General features: G+C 36.0%; 1 protein-coding gene across 1 annotated transcript in view; it reads right to left on the bottom strand.

Moving 5' to 3' along the window:
* Positions 1-19,810, bottom strand: part of INSC (INSC spindle orientation adaptor protein) — a 66,213-nt gene that overhangs the window by 26,477 nt on the left and 19,926 nt on the right. Inside the window, 5 exon segments of the mRNA XM_030451538.1 lie at positions 1,622-1,747; positions 4,299-4,412; positions 5,988-6,111; positions 7,738-7,790; positions 8,273-8,618. Coding sequence (XP_030307398.1) covers positions 1,622-1,747; positions 4,299-4,412; positions 5,988-6,111; positions 7,738-7,790; positions 8,273-8,618 — 763 coding nt within the window.

Here is a 19,810-nt window from a genome sequence, read left to right as displayed (position 1 = left end):
TTTGTTTACTATCCTTTCTCAGGTCTATAAACTAGAAAATCTGGACAGTCACCAGCTGATAGATTACTTACTGATAGTATAGCATTGAATTGACATGTGTTATTTAATCTCCAGTAACACTTCAAGGGACATTAACCTTGCAGAGAAAGTGACATTGGTTCTTTTGCTATATGAAATATCCCAACCTCCCCCAACAGACACCCAGATATACACTGGAACAACATAATTCATGAATCCTCAGTAACAATTTGAGGCAAAGTAATTGACAAATTGATAACTGAGTACTCAAATCTTAAACTTGCCTTTTCATTTAGGTCAGCAGGATTAATGTCCAGCCCCCTTGTGCTGCAGACTTTTTACCATGATATGATATCAGAATTGAAGGGCTGGGTAGAAACTGAACAACTGAAAGCAGTTGTAAGGATTTAATTTTAAAAGCCTTTACACCCTACTACAACCCTGACTGGGACAAAGCTTACCCTGATTGTGATAAAGTTATCCTGAGAAATTTTACTTGTGACCAACATTAAAGCAGATCAAAACCATATGGGCTTGAGTTGTCACTTTTTTTAGGTCTCTTATTTTGTCAGCTTTCATATGGGCCATATTAAATGCATGTTGACTCTACCAGGAACTGGACCAGGTGAGTTGCATCAATCTTTTCCAGTTCTAACTATTAATTTCACTGTTAAGGTGGACATAATGAAAGATCCTTTTAGACTGATTCTGTTGTCAGTCTGAACCAGCATTATGTCAAAAAAAAAAAAAATTAAGTCATCTTCATTTACTGTAAGCTCAGAGACTTGCTTTTGCTGCAGATGTTCTGTCACAGTTTGCTTGAATTCTGGGCAGTAAGTTATAAGATACGTCAATGTAAAGGGGCAGTGAAATCATTTGTCATTAACTTGAAGAGGCCATTATTCAGCTGTGGAAGATGACTGCTTTATGAAATACAAAGGATGAGATCATGATTTAGTGAAGAATTGTTCATTTTCCAAAACACAGCAGTACATAGCGAGAATGAGGAAAGAATGAAGTCTAAGCAGTTGATATAATTTTATGTGGATAATATTTTGATATTTGCCATCACAGTTAAAATTGGCTTTTATGAGACTGGTAGCTGATCAGCAGACACTTTGCTCTTGGCTAACTGCCATATCTGACCCAAGTTTTTCCCTGTAGTTACAACTCTCTCAAGTTCTGTAGTATCACAAGCAAGTGTCCTACCTAAGCATCTAGGAAGGATTTAAAGATGTATAAAGCTTTCTGCATTTTAAGGGTTATTTGAAATTCTGGAGTTCCTAAACAAACACATCAGAGCATCCAAGAATAACAATTTCCTTAGTTTTTTTATGTAGTCACTAACATATTTACCTGCTTTGTGAAAATTATCAATTATCCTCACTTAGAAAACTTATTTGTGCAAGCAACTGAATAGAATAATCGAATTATTCTATTCAGAGTATGATTTATAAAGACTGAAGACATGTTCAGCACAGAAAAAGTGAGCATTGTGTGGAGCACAGTATCAAACACCACCAAGCCATCAATTCCTAGAAGAGATTAAAGAGAACCTTCTCTGTTATGTGATGTAGTTGGTAAAGAACACTGAAGTGCCTACCTTCTCCAGCTGATGCATCCCTTCCTCTACACAGCAAATGGATGCCAAAGTTCTCAAGGTCTGGGGATAAAGGCACCTGAAACAATCCTGGCGACATATCTTAAAAAGAGCAACTACACCTCCTTCCTGCAGGGGAAAAACAAAAATCAGAAAAGTAGCACTGAATGTTTTCCTAGTATTTAACCAAGATTGGGACGGAGGGCAGGTTCCTTTAGTAATTTACCTAAATTACACCACAACACCAACAAAGAGGATGTTAAGCTCACACAGAGAACTCAAGTTGATTAATGCTTATACACTGAGTGATGAAAAAGTAACATAGCCTCAGTGGGAGGCATGCTTTTACCAATTACAAGCACAACTTAAATTAAACTTGACATTCATGGGAAAATTACAAAGAATTATCAATAGACAGCAATTAAAGTGAGATTTAATTGGCAGATCAAACATATGCTATTAATTTTAAACAGGTTTTTGTTAGCATATATTTCACATTCCTCTAAATTTCTGAGCTCCATACAATATTTACTTAATGGTAAAATGTGAAAGAGAAAGTCATGTGCTTGAAGAGCTACTGAAAATAACATGGAAACAGGTATCAAGTTCTATATGGGTACAATCACTACCTTCATCCTCTCGGAGGGAGAACTTTTGCATTTCTAAACTTTTTTCTTTAAATATGGCACTAGTGACAAAGATTCAGACATAGAGATGCCTTTGCAGTTACTATCCTTAAGTATTTCCAACACAGCTAATAAACATAATGAATGTAAAGATATAAATACATACAACATATGCACTTCCTGTGGTGGGGTTGGTTTTTTATATTGCCCTACATTTCAGAAATTTTTGTCATCAGGTGTACTACAGGTTCCTTACTTATGAAAGACCAGATGGATAATGAAGAAGAAAGTTTTAAAATATGGAACTCGAACTGAAGTATTCCAATTACTGTTGTAGATTCACAGAATTGTAGAGGTTGGAAGGGACCTCTGGAGATCATAGAGTGCAATTCTCCTGCCAAAGCAGGATCACTTATATCAGGTCACACAGAAACACATCCAAATGGGTCTTTAAAGTCTCTAGAGAAGGAGCCTTCACAACCTCTCTGGGCAGCCTGTTCCAATGTTCCATCACCCTTATAAGAAAAAAGTTTTTCTTCCTATTGAGTTTGAATTTCTTGTATTCCAGTTTATGTTTGTTGCCCCTCATGCTATCATATTGCATCACTGAAAAGAGACTTGCTACCACTCATTTGTGTTACAAATCTTAGTTTTTATATTTCTGACAGAGAGTGAGAACAACTAGAAAAGTGCCAGGATGAGTCAGGCAATAGGATTCTTTCACAGCAGATTACAAGCTACATGCTAAAAAAAAAAGGTTGATGAATGCCTCCAGGTAGAATAACATGATGACATGATGGGTGACACTTCATCATGGGGTGGTTAGCATATCAAAGACTTCATAAATTTTGCTAAAATATTGGTGACAGGATGACAGGGAGGGAGAGAGAGAACAGAAACCCTTACACCAAAACGTAAAGGGAAAAACACACTTTGTCATTGAGAGTAGGACTTGAAGGTTACAGGAACAATTCACAGAGGAAATAGACATACAGGACAGGTGATGTAGTCACCACTGCAATTCAGCATGCCACTTAGAATTCTTTGCATAAAGGGGTGCATTTTATTGCTTTTAAATTTGTGGGACATGCAGGTTTTGGCAATAAATTTAGAGATTTATGGAAGGCCAAACTTCACTTCTATCAATCACAGAATGGTAAAAAGCACCAGACCAGTTTTCCTCAATTTGTTAGTTCTGCACTTCCTTGATGCTCATCATTTTAATGTTGTTTTTGGAAACCACTGAGTGGAGCTCAAATACCAGTTTAGAAAAAACTAAAAATCTCAGGCTGTTGCCAGGATCCACTACATGTTTTCAAGTCTACTTCGTTCACAGCCTTCAAAACAGAGCAGTGACTTTTATGAGGCAAACATATCTAGAGGCCTCTCAGAAGTAAAATGAATTAAACACTGTTGTTTGACCTCATCTCTGAGCAGAACAACAGAAGTAACTGTAATGCTATTCCTCTTTAAATAGAAAATATTAGATGCAAATTCTCTAAAATTGCATCTTTAATAATACTAACCTCCTCTGCACAGACAGTTAAAGAGATCTTGCTGTTTCTTTGTGTAGTCAGTCACAGGCACAGCCATTTTAAAAGTTTCTCTCCACTCATGTAATGGCACTTAAAAAGTACTGTTCAGAGTGACAGTAAAATGATGCCCCAGATGCTAAAGGGAGTGGTAATACATCAGGTGGCACAAAAAACCTGTGGTTATATCAGTGCCCAGGAGGCTGTTGGAGCTTACAGTCATACTGCTGTGGCTTGCACAGGCATTGAGCTTTACTAATAGTTTGGGGTTTGTGGCCCTTGTTTTATTTTAAAATCTAATAGGATAATTGTGCAAACAAACTCTGCAAAGTAAAGCTTGAAAAGCAGCAAAACAAGAACAGTTTCTTGAGTAAATTCTGTGCTCTTTGCCATAAATTGTCTCCTGAAATACAGAATTTCATCTTTTACTGTATATTTCAAAACTCACAACTACTACTGTGTTAATTCAAATTACTCACCTGTATTCCTTGTTCACTTTGGATGAATCCATACACCCCTTACCTTAGCTATGATCCGGCACAGATGAGCACCTTCCTGGGTAAGGCTGAATAAACTGCTAATTGCTGGCTCAGTGATGTACACACTATCTGACAATTCTATTTGTCTCAGCAGGTTCTGTGTGACATAACATAATACAACAATTTACTCCCAATTAAAAACAGTAAAGTTATATTTAAAGATGAGAGGAAGCAGAAAGTCTAGCTCATTTAATCCATATCATCTTGCTTCTCATCCAGAGAAAGATAAAAATTAATATGGGCAGAAGTCAAACTGATAACACTGTAACCCATTTATAATTGCATTTTAAAAGATCTGTCCAGGAATAGTAATATTAAAAAATAAATAATTTTTTAAAAGAAGACATGTGCATGATAGTATGCAAGAAAGACCTCTTCATATATTTAGTTGATTATTATTGGGTTTGGCCTGGGATTGAACTGAAATTTTCAGAAGGCAGCTAATTTTTTCATGGTAGAAGCAATTTCACAAGATGATACAAGATTTCCACCTTACTTATACATAATATTGCTACACCCTTTCTAATGATTTTTGGATTCATCACTATTCTCAGTCTAAACAGAAAATGCCATTGATTAATACAGTCATTCAATCATCTTCCATTTAAGATACTCTGTTCTCCTGCTTTTAGCATTACAAAAGCATTAAATAAAAATAATTAAAAATTACATAAAAGAACTTTTCAGTTCAGATTTTGGTACAAACAGATCCTGAATAAAATCCTGACACCCTAATTAGACATTTAGGCTCCCAAGTACACAATTTAAGCTGAGGGTTCTGGCTTCTCACACAGACACTTAGTCTGTTCCAGAGCAGCAAGCCAGCCACAGACAATGTGGCTGTATGGCAGGAGTGGTCATGCAGCCTGATGTAATGGCTCAGAAAACTTCTCTTTAAAATGTTTTTATTAAGTACCTTCTAAATACAAACTTTCAGCCACACACAAACACATGAGATGATGCAGAGTAATTTTTCTGCTCCCCTAAAAGAACCAGGAACTAGGATTTCAGGTGTATCAGTAGATGTCAAAGTGTCCAAACGAAGAACTGCTCTTCAGTTGAAAAAGAATAAGCACCGAGACAGCCACAACCTACTCACTGAATCTGCCATATGCAAAACTGTTTACACAAAAACTCACGTGTGGCATTTCTTGTGGTTCTCATAAAGCCTAAACAAAATGTTTTTGCAAGGAGCTTGTTAACTTGACTGTAATTCTGCAAATGTACTCTACATAAAATACACAATACTGTATTTTACCACTACTTACTAGTGTTTAAGGCATGCACTGGTTAAGAGGTTTGCTGTAGTAATCTGTTTGCTATATGTACATTTTCTAAAAATTTAGCTTTTAATGAGAATCACTGAGAGCCACAGAGAGACTTTTATTCAAGGTTTCTTAAGAAGAGCAGTTTGTATGAAAGGAAGAGAAAACATGTCCAAAAGTCTTATTAACAAAACATTTTCCATAACTTAGATGCCTTGCAGTGAAGGAGGCCTATCAAGAAAAGTAAGTAACATGATAATTTTGTTCAGGATTTGATATTATTGGAGAATTTGAGCATGTGAATACCTAAATCTCTTTGCAAGATATTTGAACTATTGATCACAAGTTTGCTCTCCCTCAAGGTTCAAGAATTTTGAAAGATTATTTTTTTTAATCTATAAACTAACCTGTGCCTCATGTGTTAAAACCAGCTCTATCAACTGGCCAAAATACTGAGCAATGGTCGTGAGTGTTTCATTAATACAAGACTTCATGGACTTCAGTATATGTTCATCTTCAGTTTGTATGCACCTGAAAAGAGAGAGAAAGGAAAGGGATGATGGAAAAGTGTTGCAGACAGTTATTATTTATCCCACTGATCATCACAGGGGAGCTCAGTGTTAATGATGCAGATATGATGGGAATTTAAATGCTCATGAGGACACTGTCTCTGTGTCATTAGCATCATATCAGACTTAAGGCTTTGTCTATACATGGTAAATATAGTATCAAAGGACAACTGTGGACATTAATTTTGGGATCACAATTTATCTCACATACAGTAGGCCAAATTTCAGTGCAGATGCTCTATGTTTATGTCAGTGTAACTGCTATTTTCCACTTCTGTTAATAGTTACATTCACTTTTGGATGTCTGCATTTCAACTGCAGCTGTGAACATCCAGCCATCTTTCATGACCAAAGAGGTATTTTCAATAGTTTGTGTTTCTTTGCCTTCTTTGTTATCATTTAATGATTGCAGGATAAGGACCCAAAATGCTGGGTGTCCAGATGAGTACGGTTCATTCAAATTTAGAAAGTATGTTCTAAAGTAAAATTTGACCTTCTGTGCAGAAAGATTACATACAGCAGCTTTAAGACCTAGCATCACTACCCTGTAACCAGTGTCATTTGGCTGTAACTGAAAACAATTTAAATATGGAAAGTTTTATACAATTCTGATAAAGTAACTAATACTTCCTCAGAGAAATACATTCATGTGAATGGTCAAAACATACATAACCTCTCAGGCCACTCTAGTGGAAGATATAGAGTGATTGACTGGTGTCTCCACCTACACAGTTTGTCCCCTTTTCAGCTTTACTTGTCTCTCACCCATCTGTACCAACTTTTTTTTCAAGCAGTCAAGGAGGGAGAGAGCTAATTTGAAACAGACAGAGATGTGAGCTTTCATTAAATCCTCATGTCTCACAGCAGAATATAAAAGTAAATTCTGAGCTGTGTGGGCTTGGCAGAAAGCAACAGTACTCACAAAATGTTCTTTCCTGACAATAAGATGGTGTCTTTTTCCCTGATGATCCCTCAAGTAGAATAACTTGCACTGTGTTTAAACTAAATTGAGAAAGACTGATTGAAATGTGTTGGTGGAAATCAGGTAGTTTATGTTAGGTGAGGGAAACTATAATGATAAGAATTATAGATATTTTTATTTTCCAGTCTCAGCAATCTGAATGCACAGAGCTGAGTAAACCTACAACTGCAATTTAAGGGAATGTGTATTTATTTTGGTTTTATTTACTAATACATGGATATGTGTATAAAGAAACATGCAGTATGACAGTCTTCAGTGTTTGTTTTCACACCACACAAAATGTTGGCTCCACAGAACTTGAGAGGAACTTTGTCACTCATATCATTAGAGCTACAATTTCTTCCTTGATGTTTAAAAGCCCTGAAAAATCCTCTTGCATGCAGCCTTGTGACTGTGCCAAGCTCTTTGTGCAACAGCAGATCCCAGCTTTCATTAGGTTGTAGCTTAGCTAAAAGCAGCTCACTTCATTCAGAGCCTAACGTTTAAAAAGCCTTTTAGCCCAGTTCAAAAGTTTGAGGGTGTTAGTGGGTTTGTACCTCTCATTAGATATTATATAATACAGCAAAACAGCAAAAATTAATATTTCAAATAGAGAACTTTAATTACCTTTCTGTGAAAGCTGTAAATTCAGAACACTTGTCTATTAAAAGCTTTTCATACTGCATAGAGAGAAAAAGAAAGTGGTTTTAAAGCAATATCCATACACAATTGCCTTTTAAAAGTAAATAATGCTTGACTATGATAATTTGGTGAAAACACTCCAGAAATATAATATTTCATATTTACACTCTTTTCCTACTTTTCTGAATAGCACTAGCAGAAATAAAACTGAACAAAATCATAGTATTTTCTACATTGTAAATACAAAGGAACTTACAGATGGGATGTCTAATTACTGTAGTTCAGCAGTCCTCAAAACCAAAACTTATGTCAACAGTTTGTCAACATTATTAACATTCAAAATCAGGCTCCTAATAAAATAGGACCCAAAATGAGTCAGGAATGTTTTTATTGCTGAAAAGGGATTAGAAAATCTTAAACAAGGGACCAGTATTGGTATTTAAGGATTGCTTACAGATTAAGTTATATCTACAATTAAAAAATGAAATAGACAAAGATGACATCAGGTAAGGCATCCTACCTGGTGCATTTCTTCTGAAGAATTCCTGGTCAGTGAACTGTATTCATTTATCATTGAACGCACATGGCAGTTGACTCTCACTGTCATGCTGTGGACTCTCTGCCATCTGTTCTTCTCCAGCTTTTGGGCAATCCTGGTCAGCTCTGTGCTTATTATCCAAGCTCTTTTTAATAGCAGCTGCAAGTTATCACATGTGCTATATTGTGAGGTTAGATGAAGCTCATTTTCTTCATCCTTCTCAATGCTGATTGGCTTGGACTGGAGAATACACATGCATTCACAGTCTGTCATCAGCTTCAAATCTTCCATCCAACGCTGAACAGAGTCCATCTGAATTAAATGCATGCTAAAAGGCAGAGAAAGAAAAATAGGGTAAAGCAAAACAACCTTAGAACAACAACTAGAGAGGCTGAGAGGAACTCCTTGATGAGCATATCCTCATGAGTTCAATGGGCCTGCATTTTGTGCCCTTCAAGTCTCAGCTAGTAAAACGTGGCACCCAACACAGCAGCTGTACTGAGCTGTTCTGAGAGATCCCAACATTTTTAATATCAGCAGTAAATATATAACTTGTATAAATATTTCTAAGGGACAGTTACACAGACCTAAAGGAAAAAGAGTAGAGTTGTTAAAAAGAAAGCCATCATGTATTTTCGAATTACTTAAATTTTCCTTGTGTTTATGCAAAGCTTGAAAGATGCTCAATAATCATTGCTGAAATTAACCCTGGCTGCAATGGTAAGGACTGGCTTTATCAATATCTGTCCCCCACCAGGCCCATTATATCCTCACTCAGTGCAACATCCTCCATCTCCATTGTCAATAAAGCAAAGCAGGAGGCCAAAAATGTAATGAAACACTTCACGTCTCCATGGCAAAAGAGATTTTGATATGTCTATAACAGCTTATTTTTATAAAAATAAGCACTGCTAATGAATATAATAGTCAGACACACAGAACGTACTTCCAAAAGGGGCAGTGTACTCAGCAAGAATTCCAGATTTCTGATCTACAGAGAATAATTTTCTTTTTTTTTTTAATGGCATTTTTACCAGCTGAGGACAGCCTTAATTTTTTCGCAAGTCTTCTTAACATGAAATAGTTCAAAATTTCAGCATTCTCCTCTAGAGAAGATAGTGATTGATACTAAAGAATTGTGAAGAACTGAAGGTGAAAGGTAAAGATTAAATAAAATTAAGTGAAAGCAAAAGAAGCTGGGGTTACTTATTTTTTCCAAACTTCTATTATTTAACAGCTAGTCTGACAGCATAGCAGATTGTTGTCTACTTTCTGGATACACTTTGCAATTTTACAAGATGCTTTATCAGAAAAGACAAAAAGAAAGTTTGTATTATAGCCCGTATTCTTTTAATCCAGATAGAGTTCTTGCAGCTTGGCATTACAGCAATGGTGTTCCCTGTTACACAAATGCTGTAAGTATACGTTCCTGTTAGCAGCAAATCTGCAATTACAGTAGCCAAGCTGAGGATGACCAGGGCAAAGGACTTCTTAATTCTCACATTTCTGTTTATACACTGAGCACCAGCTGAACTCAAGGAATGTCCTTCCAGATCACTGAAGCAACATTCCACAAATGAGTAAAATTTTCTAACACACACAGGAAAAGGGGCTCACCTTAAGTATAGTTTCATATAAATCACCAGCAAATGACATACGAGAGGTGTTTAATTGATCCAGTCTCCCTTTTCACCATATACAATGAAACTACTTTTAATTTTAAACTTTACAGCCTACTGCTATTTAAAGGTCTTTAGTTCACTCAGTTTTGAATATTGTGTAATTGCATTTCATGATCGATTGTGGCTTGCTTTCTTCTTGCTATGGGTAGTCTCCTTATTGCCTTTTTGGATCTGAAGCAAGGTTTCCTAATAAACAAAAATAACAACTTCAGAAGTTTGAGACCATGATTTATAATGACATGCATAGTTTGCATTCAGTACAGGATAAACTCATTTGACACAGAGTAATGTATTTTTCATTTCTAAAGTGCACTATTATAATTGATGAAATCTCTGTTTAGAAAGTCAAAAAAACCCTACTAAATTATAATTTCACGCAGGGGGAAAAAAAAAAAAAAAGAGGTTTGTTGGGAAAAAAAAAGAACTCATATTTCCTTGAACCCCAAAAGCCAACCTTCACTCTGAGGAGAAAAAAGGATGACAGAGTTGTACAAAAAGATGTACCCATGTTAAAAAACCTCCTTGTTTCCCTCTGTTCCTATTTATTGTCAGAAGTACAACTGTAGAATTTAGGAGGTTCTGTTACTGAAACTTAGTATTCCTTAACTCACAGCAATGGCAAAAATAACACCACTCATCACCCGTCAGACAGAGCCACAGAAATCACTACCTGCTCACTCTGTCGGGATTTTTGACACATAACTCTTTAAAATACACATATATCATTAGTCAAATGAAATACATAAATTATTCACTTTCATCCACATACACCTGTAGTTAAAGTCTTCCTAAGCATTCAGTAAATTAATTTGTAGATTTTTTTAAATGTTAAGATAAGGAAAGCAAAAAGTGTGATCATCCCAACCAGTTATTAAGAATCATAATCCAGACAGCATTTACTAAACTCCAAGAACAAGTTGAAAATACCCATTTTGTCTCCCCACTACTGAAAAAGATAGAAAATAAAAAAATGTACACCTACAAAATAAAAACAGTCATAATGGATCCAACAACAACAAAATCTCTGTCTAGCCCATTATTCCACTCCCTACGTGGCCATTAGGAGATGCATGAGCAAAGATTATAAGAGACATGGGAAGAGCTGAGCAACCCCTCCTTCCCATCTGCAGGCAATTAGTGGTTTAGTAACTTTGTAAGCCAGAGGTTGTGTCTGAGCAGAATGTTTTTACAATTTCTGAAACAAAACTACCCATTAATCCCTTTTTGAGCTCAGTTAAACTTTTGGCCTTTACAACAACTAGAAGCAGTTTCTCATACACTGATTATTTTTTGTAAAATTGGCTCTTATTTTTGGTTTTAAACTTGCCAGGAGAAATTAACACAAGCTCTTCAGTTCTTGTATACTTAGAGATACTGAAATTACAGTTCCACATTCACCCCCTTTGTGTAATTCATTATATTATTTCCTCTGCACTACCTTCTCTTAGTTATTTGCAAGGCAGAGAAACTCTCATCTGTCACTGTACAGAGTGACTCCACTCCTTTAATCATCCACAGACTTTTCCAACCTTTTCCAAATGTTTTTTTCACTTTTCCTACAGCGTCAGGTGCAATGGTAAGAAGAGCACAAGATGTCTGAATTCAGGTAAATAATGAATCTATACACTTGAATTATGTTTTATATACATATTTCACAAGATTTTGCAAAGTTAAATTTCTCATAAGTGTTTTCCAGGGAGTTGTTTTATCTTTACCTTCCTGAAAATCTATACACTTTGATTTTCAGAATATTCTCCATGAAAAATACTACATAATTTGGAGTTTGCTATTCTATATGCGAGATGAAAGACATTTCTTCAGTTCCCTTCCCCTCCTCACACACACTACTTTATGTTCATGAACATATAATTGTTTCTGGCATTTTACATTTCAGTGACTCGGTGTTGTGAGACTTTTTGTGTTTGCTCATTATTTTAAATTAACCTGACCTGCTTTTTATCAGCAGGAAGTCTTGCTGTCCTGCTATTATAACTATTTTTCAGGTCATTAAATACATTAAGCAAGTTTGGGTATAGCATGGAGGACCTTACTGGTGTGGTTTTCCCCAGTTCTGTTTAATCAAGCAACAGTAGCTGGGTAACTGGCAGAGATCCAGAAGTTCCCCAACAGTTAGAATTTCTGAATTTAGTATGTCATGGCATATTGACAAAAAGCAATTTATCTACACTCTACACTATAAAAACAGTACTTCATGTAAAAATAGCAGTAAGGATAATTCAGTGAAAAAAAAAAAAGTCTCCAGCATTTCATCAAAGTCATTCTATTTTAATTGAGATTGTAAAATGTTTGATGAAGTTTTCAAGAGCACTCAACTGAACTTGAGTAACAGTCAATTTGAATACTCTGAATTCTAGTGTGCTTGCCAAAAAGCAGTCTTTGAAAAAAAATGTGTTATTTTGACAAAATCGTTTTGTATCACTGAGACCAACTTAGAGCAACAGCATGTTGAAAGTACATTGCTTCAAAAGATGGGCAGACTTTGTTTCATACAGAAATTTCTGCACTATATAACACATCACAGGCAAATTTAATCCTGGGAAAAGAGGTACACAAAAAATACCACTTAAAATTTCTAGAGAGGCAAATCATATTCAAAGTTCTGTTACCATCTTTTCTTTGTTATTTTCTATCATCCAATTAAGTAGTTTGTTAACTAATGAATTGCAAGATCTTTAGGATAGACAATGATGGATTTCCATATAAAGGATCACTCTGTCTCATGTTGGTGCCACATGAATACAAAAGTGAGGAATTAATAAGTAGATAATGTATTTAAAGCTTCCAGCTTTTAGTTTACACCATTATTTTACTGGTAGCACGTACACTACTTTAAATTGCAAATGTTCTAATGAAAAATAGTTATACCTCTATTTTAGCACTGAGTTTCACTAAGTGCATAAGTTTCATAGTTTTATAACTTTGTGTTGAATTCCAAGATGGTCAATTCAAGTGAATATTTCCAGTGGTCATACTTATAAAGAGAAAGATTTCTGCTCAGTTGAATTATGCTTTTGAGACTTCTTAGCCTTATTATCCATTTTTACATATTTTTGATAGATTTATTACGAGTCTTAATGATGGCATTTATTACAGCTTCTAGATAAGCCAAGTCTTACAACTGCACTCAAATTTACTATTCTAATTAGTGGTAGGTAATTAACTGGCAACAAACAACTTCTTGAGTTGATTTAGCACCCTCTTTGAACATAAATCATCTGTAATTTTTTTCTAATTTGTCTTTTCAAAATTATTCATAGGTACCCAGTCTACCCCAGGGCCAGCTTCTACATCAATACAATGGACAGAAGAATTCAGCTCTCCATGGAATAATTTAGTAAAGAGACACAGTTCTAATTAACCCTCAAGTTTTTGCACAACATTAATTGCACAAAAGAGCCTTGTAGATCCCTGGTACTGTATTTGCACCGATTATAGTAAAATTTTGTAGAGGTAGCTTACAGGATACCAAATAGCTCTTAGGCAGGTGAGAATCAGATTTCTGCTTTGTAAACCATCTTAAGTTACTGTGGTCTGTGAATATTTGGTATTAGTAAGGGATGTGACAAGCTAAAAGATTAGCCAGATGATCTGCACTACGTTTTCTTCTCCTTGATTTTATATTATTTTCCAGTAGAACATCAGCAATCCAACTTCACAAGGACAAAAGATGACTTTGCAGGTATCAGTGACTTTGGACTGTGTTTAACCCAATGGAAGTAGAACAGCATAGCCTGATGGAGCATTAAAAGGCAGATCAACTCTGAACATTTTCATAGCTTCTTCCAGAATTTAGGTCTGACTTGCTGAATGAGGCATGTTGATAAACTCTGAGGGCTTTTGCATACATTTAAATTGCTAATTACAGAGTAACACAAAATTCTCACTCCCATAAATAACTGGGCATGTTTCCTGACAGTAGAGTCAACAGGTCCATATTAACCAGAATTCATCCAGGTTCACTGCTTCCTGCTGTTCAGGCTACACATATAAATGCAGAGGACAATATTACTCATAGCATTTTAAGAACAATGTGCTGTAAGACAGAAGTCCTTGTAAAAACCTAGCAGAAAGGGAGAAATACAAATGGAAGACGAAAAAACACTGGAAATCATTTGTAGCCATAGACTATAGAAATGCTCAGACAGAATGACAACTAAGGACTAATTTGGAGACTAACGTGAGAGTCCATGAAAGTCAGTGACAGAGCCTCACTGAACTTTTCCTTCCTCCAAATCTGCCTTAATTTGCAATTTAATAACAAACAGTACAGCTCTCCATGCCTTTTTCAGATGAGTTATGACATGCATTATGAGCAGTGCCATTAGCCTTTCACCTTTTACTATTTACTCATTTGAGGTCCTAACCCTCCTTATTAAGTAAAGCCTGGATTACTTAATGAAGGAACCTACAAACATTTTACAGGGAGTTATGAGATCAGTATCAGTCAGGAGAATACGAAGATTTGGGGACCCTTAGTCACATCTATTGCACAGCAGATCTAGCTAAAACTGTCAAAAAGGGGTAAGAAAAGTGTAGATTGGTGGTGGCCCTGCTCTGGCAGGGGGGGTTGGACTAGATGATCTTTCGAGGTCCCTTCCAACCCCTAGGATTCCGTGATTCTGTGATTCTGTGAGATTCACATTAGAATATTAACATTTTAGATAAGTTAAAAAGATGAGAACTAGAAACACAGTGTCACAAATAATAGAACAAGTTCGTAGAAGTATCTTAAGTAGTCTCATTCAAATAAGAGAGTGTTTTCTAATAAAAAAAAAATCAATATTCAAGCACATGCTTAGATACTTCATTACCCTTTCATTTCATCTTTCCTTTTGAATAAGAATTTATCTTCTGCTGCATTTCTAGAAAGCAAAGAAGTGCTCTCAAGTCCATTTTTTTGCAAATAAAATTCTTTAGGTTCCTTTTATGTAACTACACTGTTTTTCACCCCCCGTCTTAAGCAGACTGGTAGATCTGTAGTTGTTGCAAAATTCATTTCTTACCAAAAGACTTGATGCTTGACAGCAAGTACCTTGTACAGTGACACAAGTACTACCTAATCTCCACCATATCTCACTTCAAATAGTCTAGAACTGATCACTTTGCCTTCACCACCACATCTTGCAGGCAAATACAGGCACAGTCATCTCGTTGTCAACCAGCATACATAAGCCCTTCTCATTTTTATTCCCATCAAATGAGGTACATGTTGAAGGCTTTGTTGTTCTCAGCCTCTCACTACATAACCTTTACACTTTAGCAACTCATTCATTTTCTTCAGTACTTGAAGTCACTTCTAATTTTCTGCTTTCAAAAATAACCCTTGGCATTACCCTTTACCACTTTACCTTTTGTCTAATAGATATTGTTTCCTATATTTACTAGTAAATTATGGCATGCATAATTTACACTGATTATCTCTTGTTAAAAGGAAAAATAGGGAAAACAAATTTTTTCCTTATCAGGCAACAATAGCAAATTATTCAGCATAATGCATCTTTGGCAGGTTCATGTTCTGGCACCCCACTTCCCATTTAATTCCAAATCTTTAAATGCTCTCTGTACTACATTTTTTCTTCTCTGCCTTTTCCTTTCCACTTATCTCTCAGTCCATCTTCTTTCACTCCTTAGATGTAAGCATTATTATTTTACTACTTTCCACTTTTGAGTCATTACAAAATTTTGCTAGTGAGTTCAGCAGCCTAAATAGAGTAATTTTCCTGCCTTTTGTTGGTTGTTTGCCTTTTGGTTCTATCTCATTTTTGTCATACACTTGACAGAGTCAAAACTAGATGGGTAATATTCCTGTTTGCATTGAAAATCAAGCCTTAGTTCAGTCAGAGCACTATAACTGGGTTTAACATCAACTCTTTACTAATTACATCAAGTATTTCCTACCTTCTTCTCTTGGTGATTAAATTCAGATACCATTCATACATATTAAATTGCTGTCTAGAACAAAAGTCTCATTGAAAAAAGCATAACTGACAGTATATACCAGAGTGTAAGATAGTTAAATCACCTCTTAAAAGGCTATTTAATAAATACCAATCTGCTGTGTCAGTCTCTCCAGCTGGACCCTTCCCTTGTGCTCCACTACCATAACACCATTTACACTGTGTATATCTGTACATGCACAGAAATGCACATGATATTTCCCTTCTCTACACACTACATCCCTCCCAAACAACAGATTATGCCTAAAGCTCTGATCTAGTTGGAAAAGGCTCCTATCTCTTGAGTGTACTCCTCTTCCCTTGTCCCTGTTCTGCTGATATTACTATTTTGTTCTTTCTGCTTATCTACCCATTTCTCTGTTGCCAGAGACCCCTGAGCCAAGCAGAAGCAGGAGTTATTTCCACTCTTTTTGCTGTCCAGAGCCAGACTTGTATTTTCTGAATTATTTAAAGCTTGTGTGGCCCTCCAGCCACAGCAACTTTACTGAGAGCAGCAAAGCAATCTAGTAAACACACACCTTGAATAGAAATTCAAAAAGCTGGACTCCACTCCTTGCTCTCCTACTAATATTCTGACAAGCTTTGCCACTTCCTGCTAGACTTTGTCTCTCTCATTTGTTTAACCTGTGAAGTGACTCTTGCTTTAACACTGAACATTGTGCAGAGAATTCTGATCCTGGCTGGAGCTTCCAGATGCAAAGGCAACAACCTGTTTTTCAAAGCAGTATTTAGAGGACTTCTAACAGGTAAATAGCAAAAGAAAAAAGGAAATGAGTGGTTCTTTTTACTACCATAAAGTTGCTTTAAAATGAGGGACAGCAGCTGAAGTATGAGGAATGCCTGAGCTAGAAAAACCACATTAAAATCAAACCATTGGATGCCAAAACCTGAAAAAGTTCAGGAAGATTCTTCAAAATGCTGAATGAGGTGAGGAAAAAACACTGTCCTGGTTTCCTGGTGAAATTGAAGATGAATGGGTCAGGAGTACTGCAGATTGCTTATTCCTTGGAAATCATTTATTAGTGAGGACTTTTCACTTCACTGCTGTTCAGAGCAGCTCTGGTAATCTCAGATGTGAATGAGGAGCAAGGGAGAGCAGAAACCATGCTGACAAAAATTCCACTGCACAAGCGTCAATATCCATTTCAGAAGGGAGCAGGTGAAACAAATGATAACATTCCCTGGAGCAAAGAACTAGGTGGCTTTTATGGGGATGGAAAGAATATTTCAAATTATGACAAGAAGACAGAAAAGATCCCTTCTTTTCCCTCCTTCTTAGTAAGTAGGATGAAACAGCATGTCTATATATTGCTCTTCATTTAGTGAAAGCAGGGTTTGGGTCACTGTCAGTGAATCTCTGGCACAATTGAGCTATCCATGATTCATAAGGGTACACAAGCTCCCCATTCTGCAGTGCATTAAAAAACAGAACAATGATGTTTCCAGAAAAAAATGCATCATTCTGCTATCATTGCACAAAATAAGTCAATTATCCCTTCTTAATTATTTATCTAACATTAATAAACTCTTACTGACCATGAAAGGAACCTGGGAAATAGCTAACAGAAGAAAAAAGTGTAGTGAAAACTGTTGTTCTGCAATAGTACAATCTAGGTTCAATGAATTAGTCTCTGGCACCAAATATCATTTATTTGAGTACAATATTTTGCATTTAAAAACAATTAAAGGATAAGTGGAACCAGTTTTTTGTCCTGCTCTAATGCTTTATGATAACTCTGATACCTTATGATTTCCTGAACACAAGAAAGGCTTTCAGCAGAGGGAGAAGAAGTACATTTAAGGTCTCAAATACATTTCTCAGCCAACTGTACTCAGAGCTCCTGCTAATTCACTGCACTATCTTAGCTTTGAGAAAAAAATGCATTCTCTATTAATAAACAGTACTACAACAACTTATTTCCCTTCACTTTATCTGCTGACACAAGCTGTTGTGAAATAATGACATTGCACCTGCATACAAAATTAATTTAACTTTCTATGTTCATATTTCAGGAGAACACTACTCAAAAGAGGTTCCCAAAGGAATTCTCTAGGCCATACTAGATAATCTCTGGATAACACCTACAATCAGCAAGGGGACCCTTTGACTGCCTCTTCACCAGTATGCAGCTCAGTGTACCACTTGCCTACCCTTTGAATAGCTGCCTGATAGCTGCAGCATTCTGAGATCCAGACCTTCACAGGCACCCAGAAAAACTTTGGAGAATAGTGTTAAGGCAAAAATCAGCAGTGTTTTGCTGTCTATTAGCAAAAAGTTGTATTATTTCTGACATAAAAACTTCTCTTATATAACCATAATAAATTAATCTGTACCACATTTATCTGCCTGAAGTAGGAAAAGTTGTCCTAACAAGCTGTACAGATGTCTACAGACCTCTGATGATAATGGGCTGTTTTCACTGTTAAAGCTCTTTGAGACATAAAACATAACTAAGCTCACTTCTTGTTATAGATGACTTGGGAATCTAATCTAGGAATCAATGCTGCTGTACTTCAGCACAAGAATGACTGAAGGTTATAAATAAGTTTGAATAAAGCTATGGTTAATATACCTGCAGAAGCTGTGTATGATTCTTATATGTGTGAAATATTATGCATGTTCTAGCTTATCAGTTTTATCTTTTCTGGTATAGAGTTAATGCCTACATGATAACTTGATGTCAAAGGCATTTCTGTGGAGTAGGAAACAGCCCATCAGTGGAGAAGCATATGGAAAGCATTAAAGGTGGTTTCACTGGTCCTCATGTAAGCATACTTTCAGAACATCAGGAATATGTGTCCATGAACAAAAACAAACATTGAAGGGGTCAGAATAAAATGCTGATTAGGAGGAGGAAGAGGTTGCCATGACACCAAGCATGTACAAAGCTAACAAAGAGTGATTATTTCCCTGCATAGTTTTGGCTTTCTTTGTAATTGCAGAATAGCAGAATTACAGAATTACCTTGGTTGGAGAAGACTTTTAATATCTAGTCCGACCATTAATCTAACATTGGCAAGACCTTAACTAAGCCATATCCCTAAGTCCTATGGCTACATAACTCAAATATCTTCCTGGAAGGTGAGATTCCACCATTGCCATTAGATTGAGAAAATTTCAGCTCAAATGTCACTGTCAAAATGATCATGCAGAACAAAGTGGAAAGAGCAGCAATGCAAAAACATACCTTGCAACATACTGGGAGGACAGCAGAGGAGATAATTATACTCCTATAGTAAAAGATAGACTATAACTCTAAAAGGATTATAATGGAACCACTCAAAAAGGAACCACAAAAGGCAGAAGTAGAGAGGTCATACAGAGAAACAAGATTCGTTTTTGAATTTTTTTATTGCTTCCTAACACAGTTTTAGACCACTTTCTGGATACATGAGATCCCACACAGATTTGCTGAATAAACTGAAATCAAGTTTTCTCTAATTTTGCAATACGAATTGAGTGTATCATATACATACCCACTTGTGTCACATTAAAAATAAAATAGCTAAATGCTGTCCTAAATTTTAACTGAATAAGAACATCAGACCTGTCTGAACACCTTTCCTATTTCTCACACAAGCACCCACATAGAGTGACATTTAATTTGTAGGCAGAGAGCAGTATAATTTTTCGATGCTTGAAAATCCACAAAAATAAGAGGAGAAACAGTTTAAACTCTTGTCTACCATTATAAAGTTTTATTACTCAAGTTTGAAGCTTCTGTCTGAAACAAGATTCATAACCATGTCATATCCTCTACTTTTCAATTTAATTAGTTTTAAATTATAGATAAGCCAAATTAATTTATCTTTTCTTGCATAATATAGAAAAAAACTTTCATTGCTGTGGCAAAGTAACT

This window comes from Calypte anna, chromosome 5 (genome assembly GCF_003957555.1).
Source record: "Calypte anna isolate BGI_N300 chromosome 5, bCalAnn1_v1.p, whole genome shotgun sequence".
Lineage (NCBI taxonomy): Eukaryota > Metazoa > Chordata > Aves > Apodiformes > Trochilidae > Calypte > Calypte anna.
This window is presented reverse-complemented; position numbering and strand designations above follow the sequence as displayed.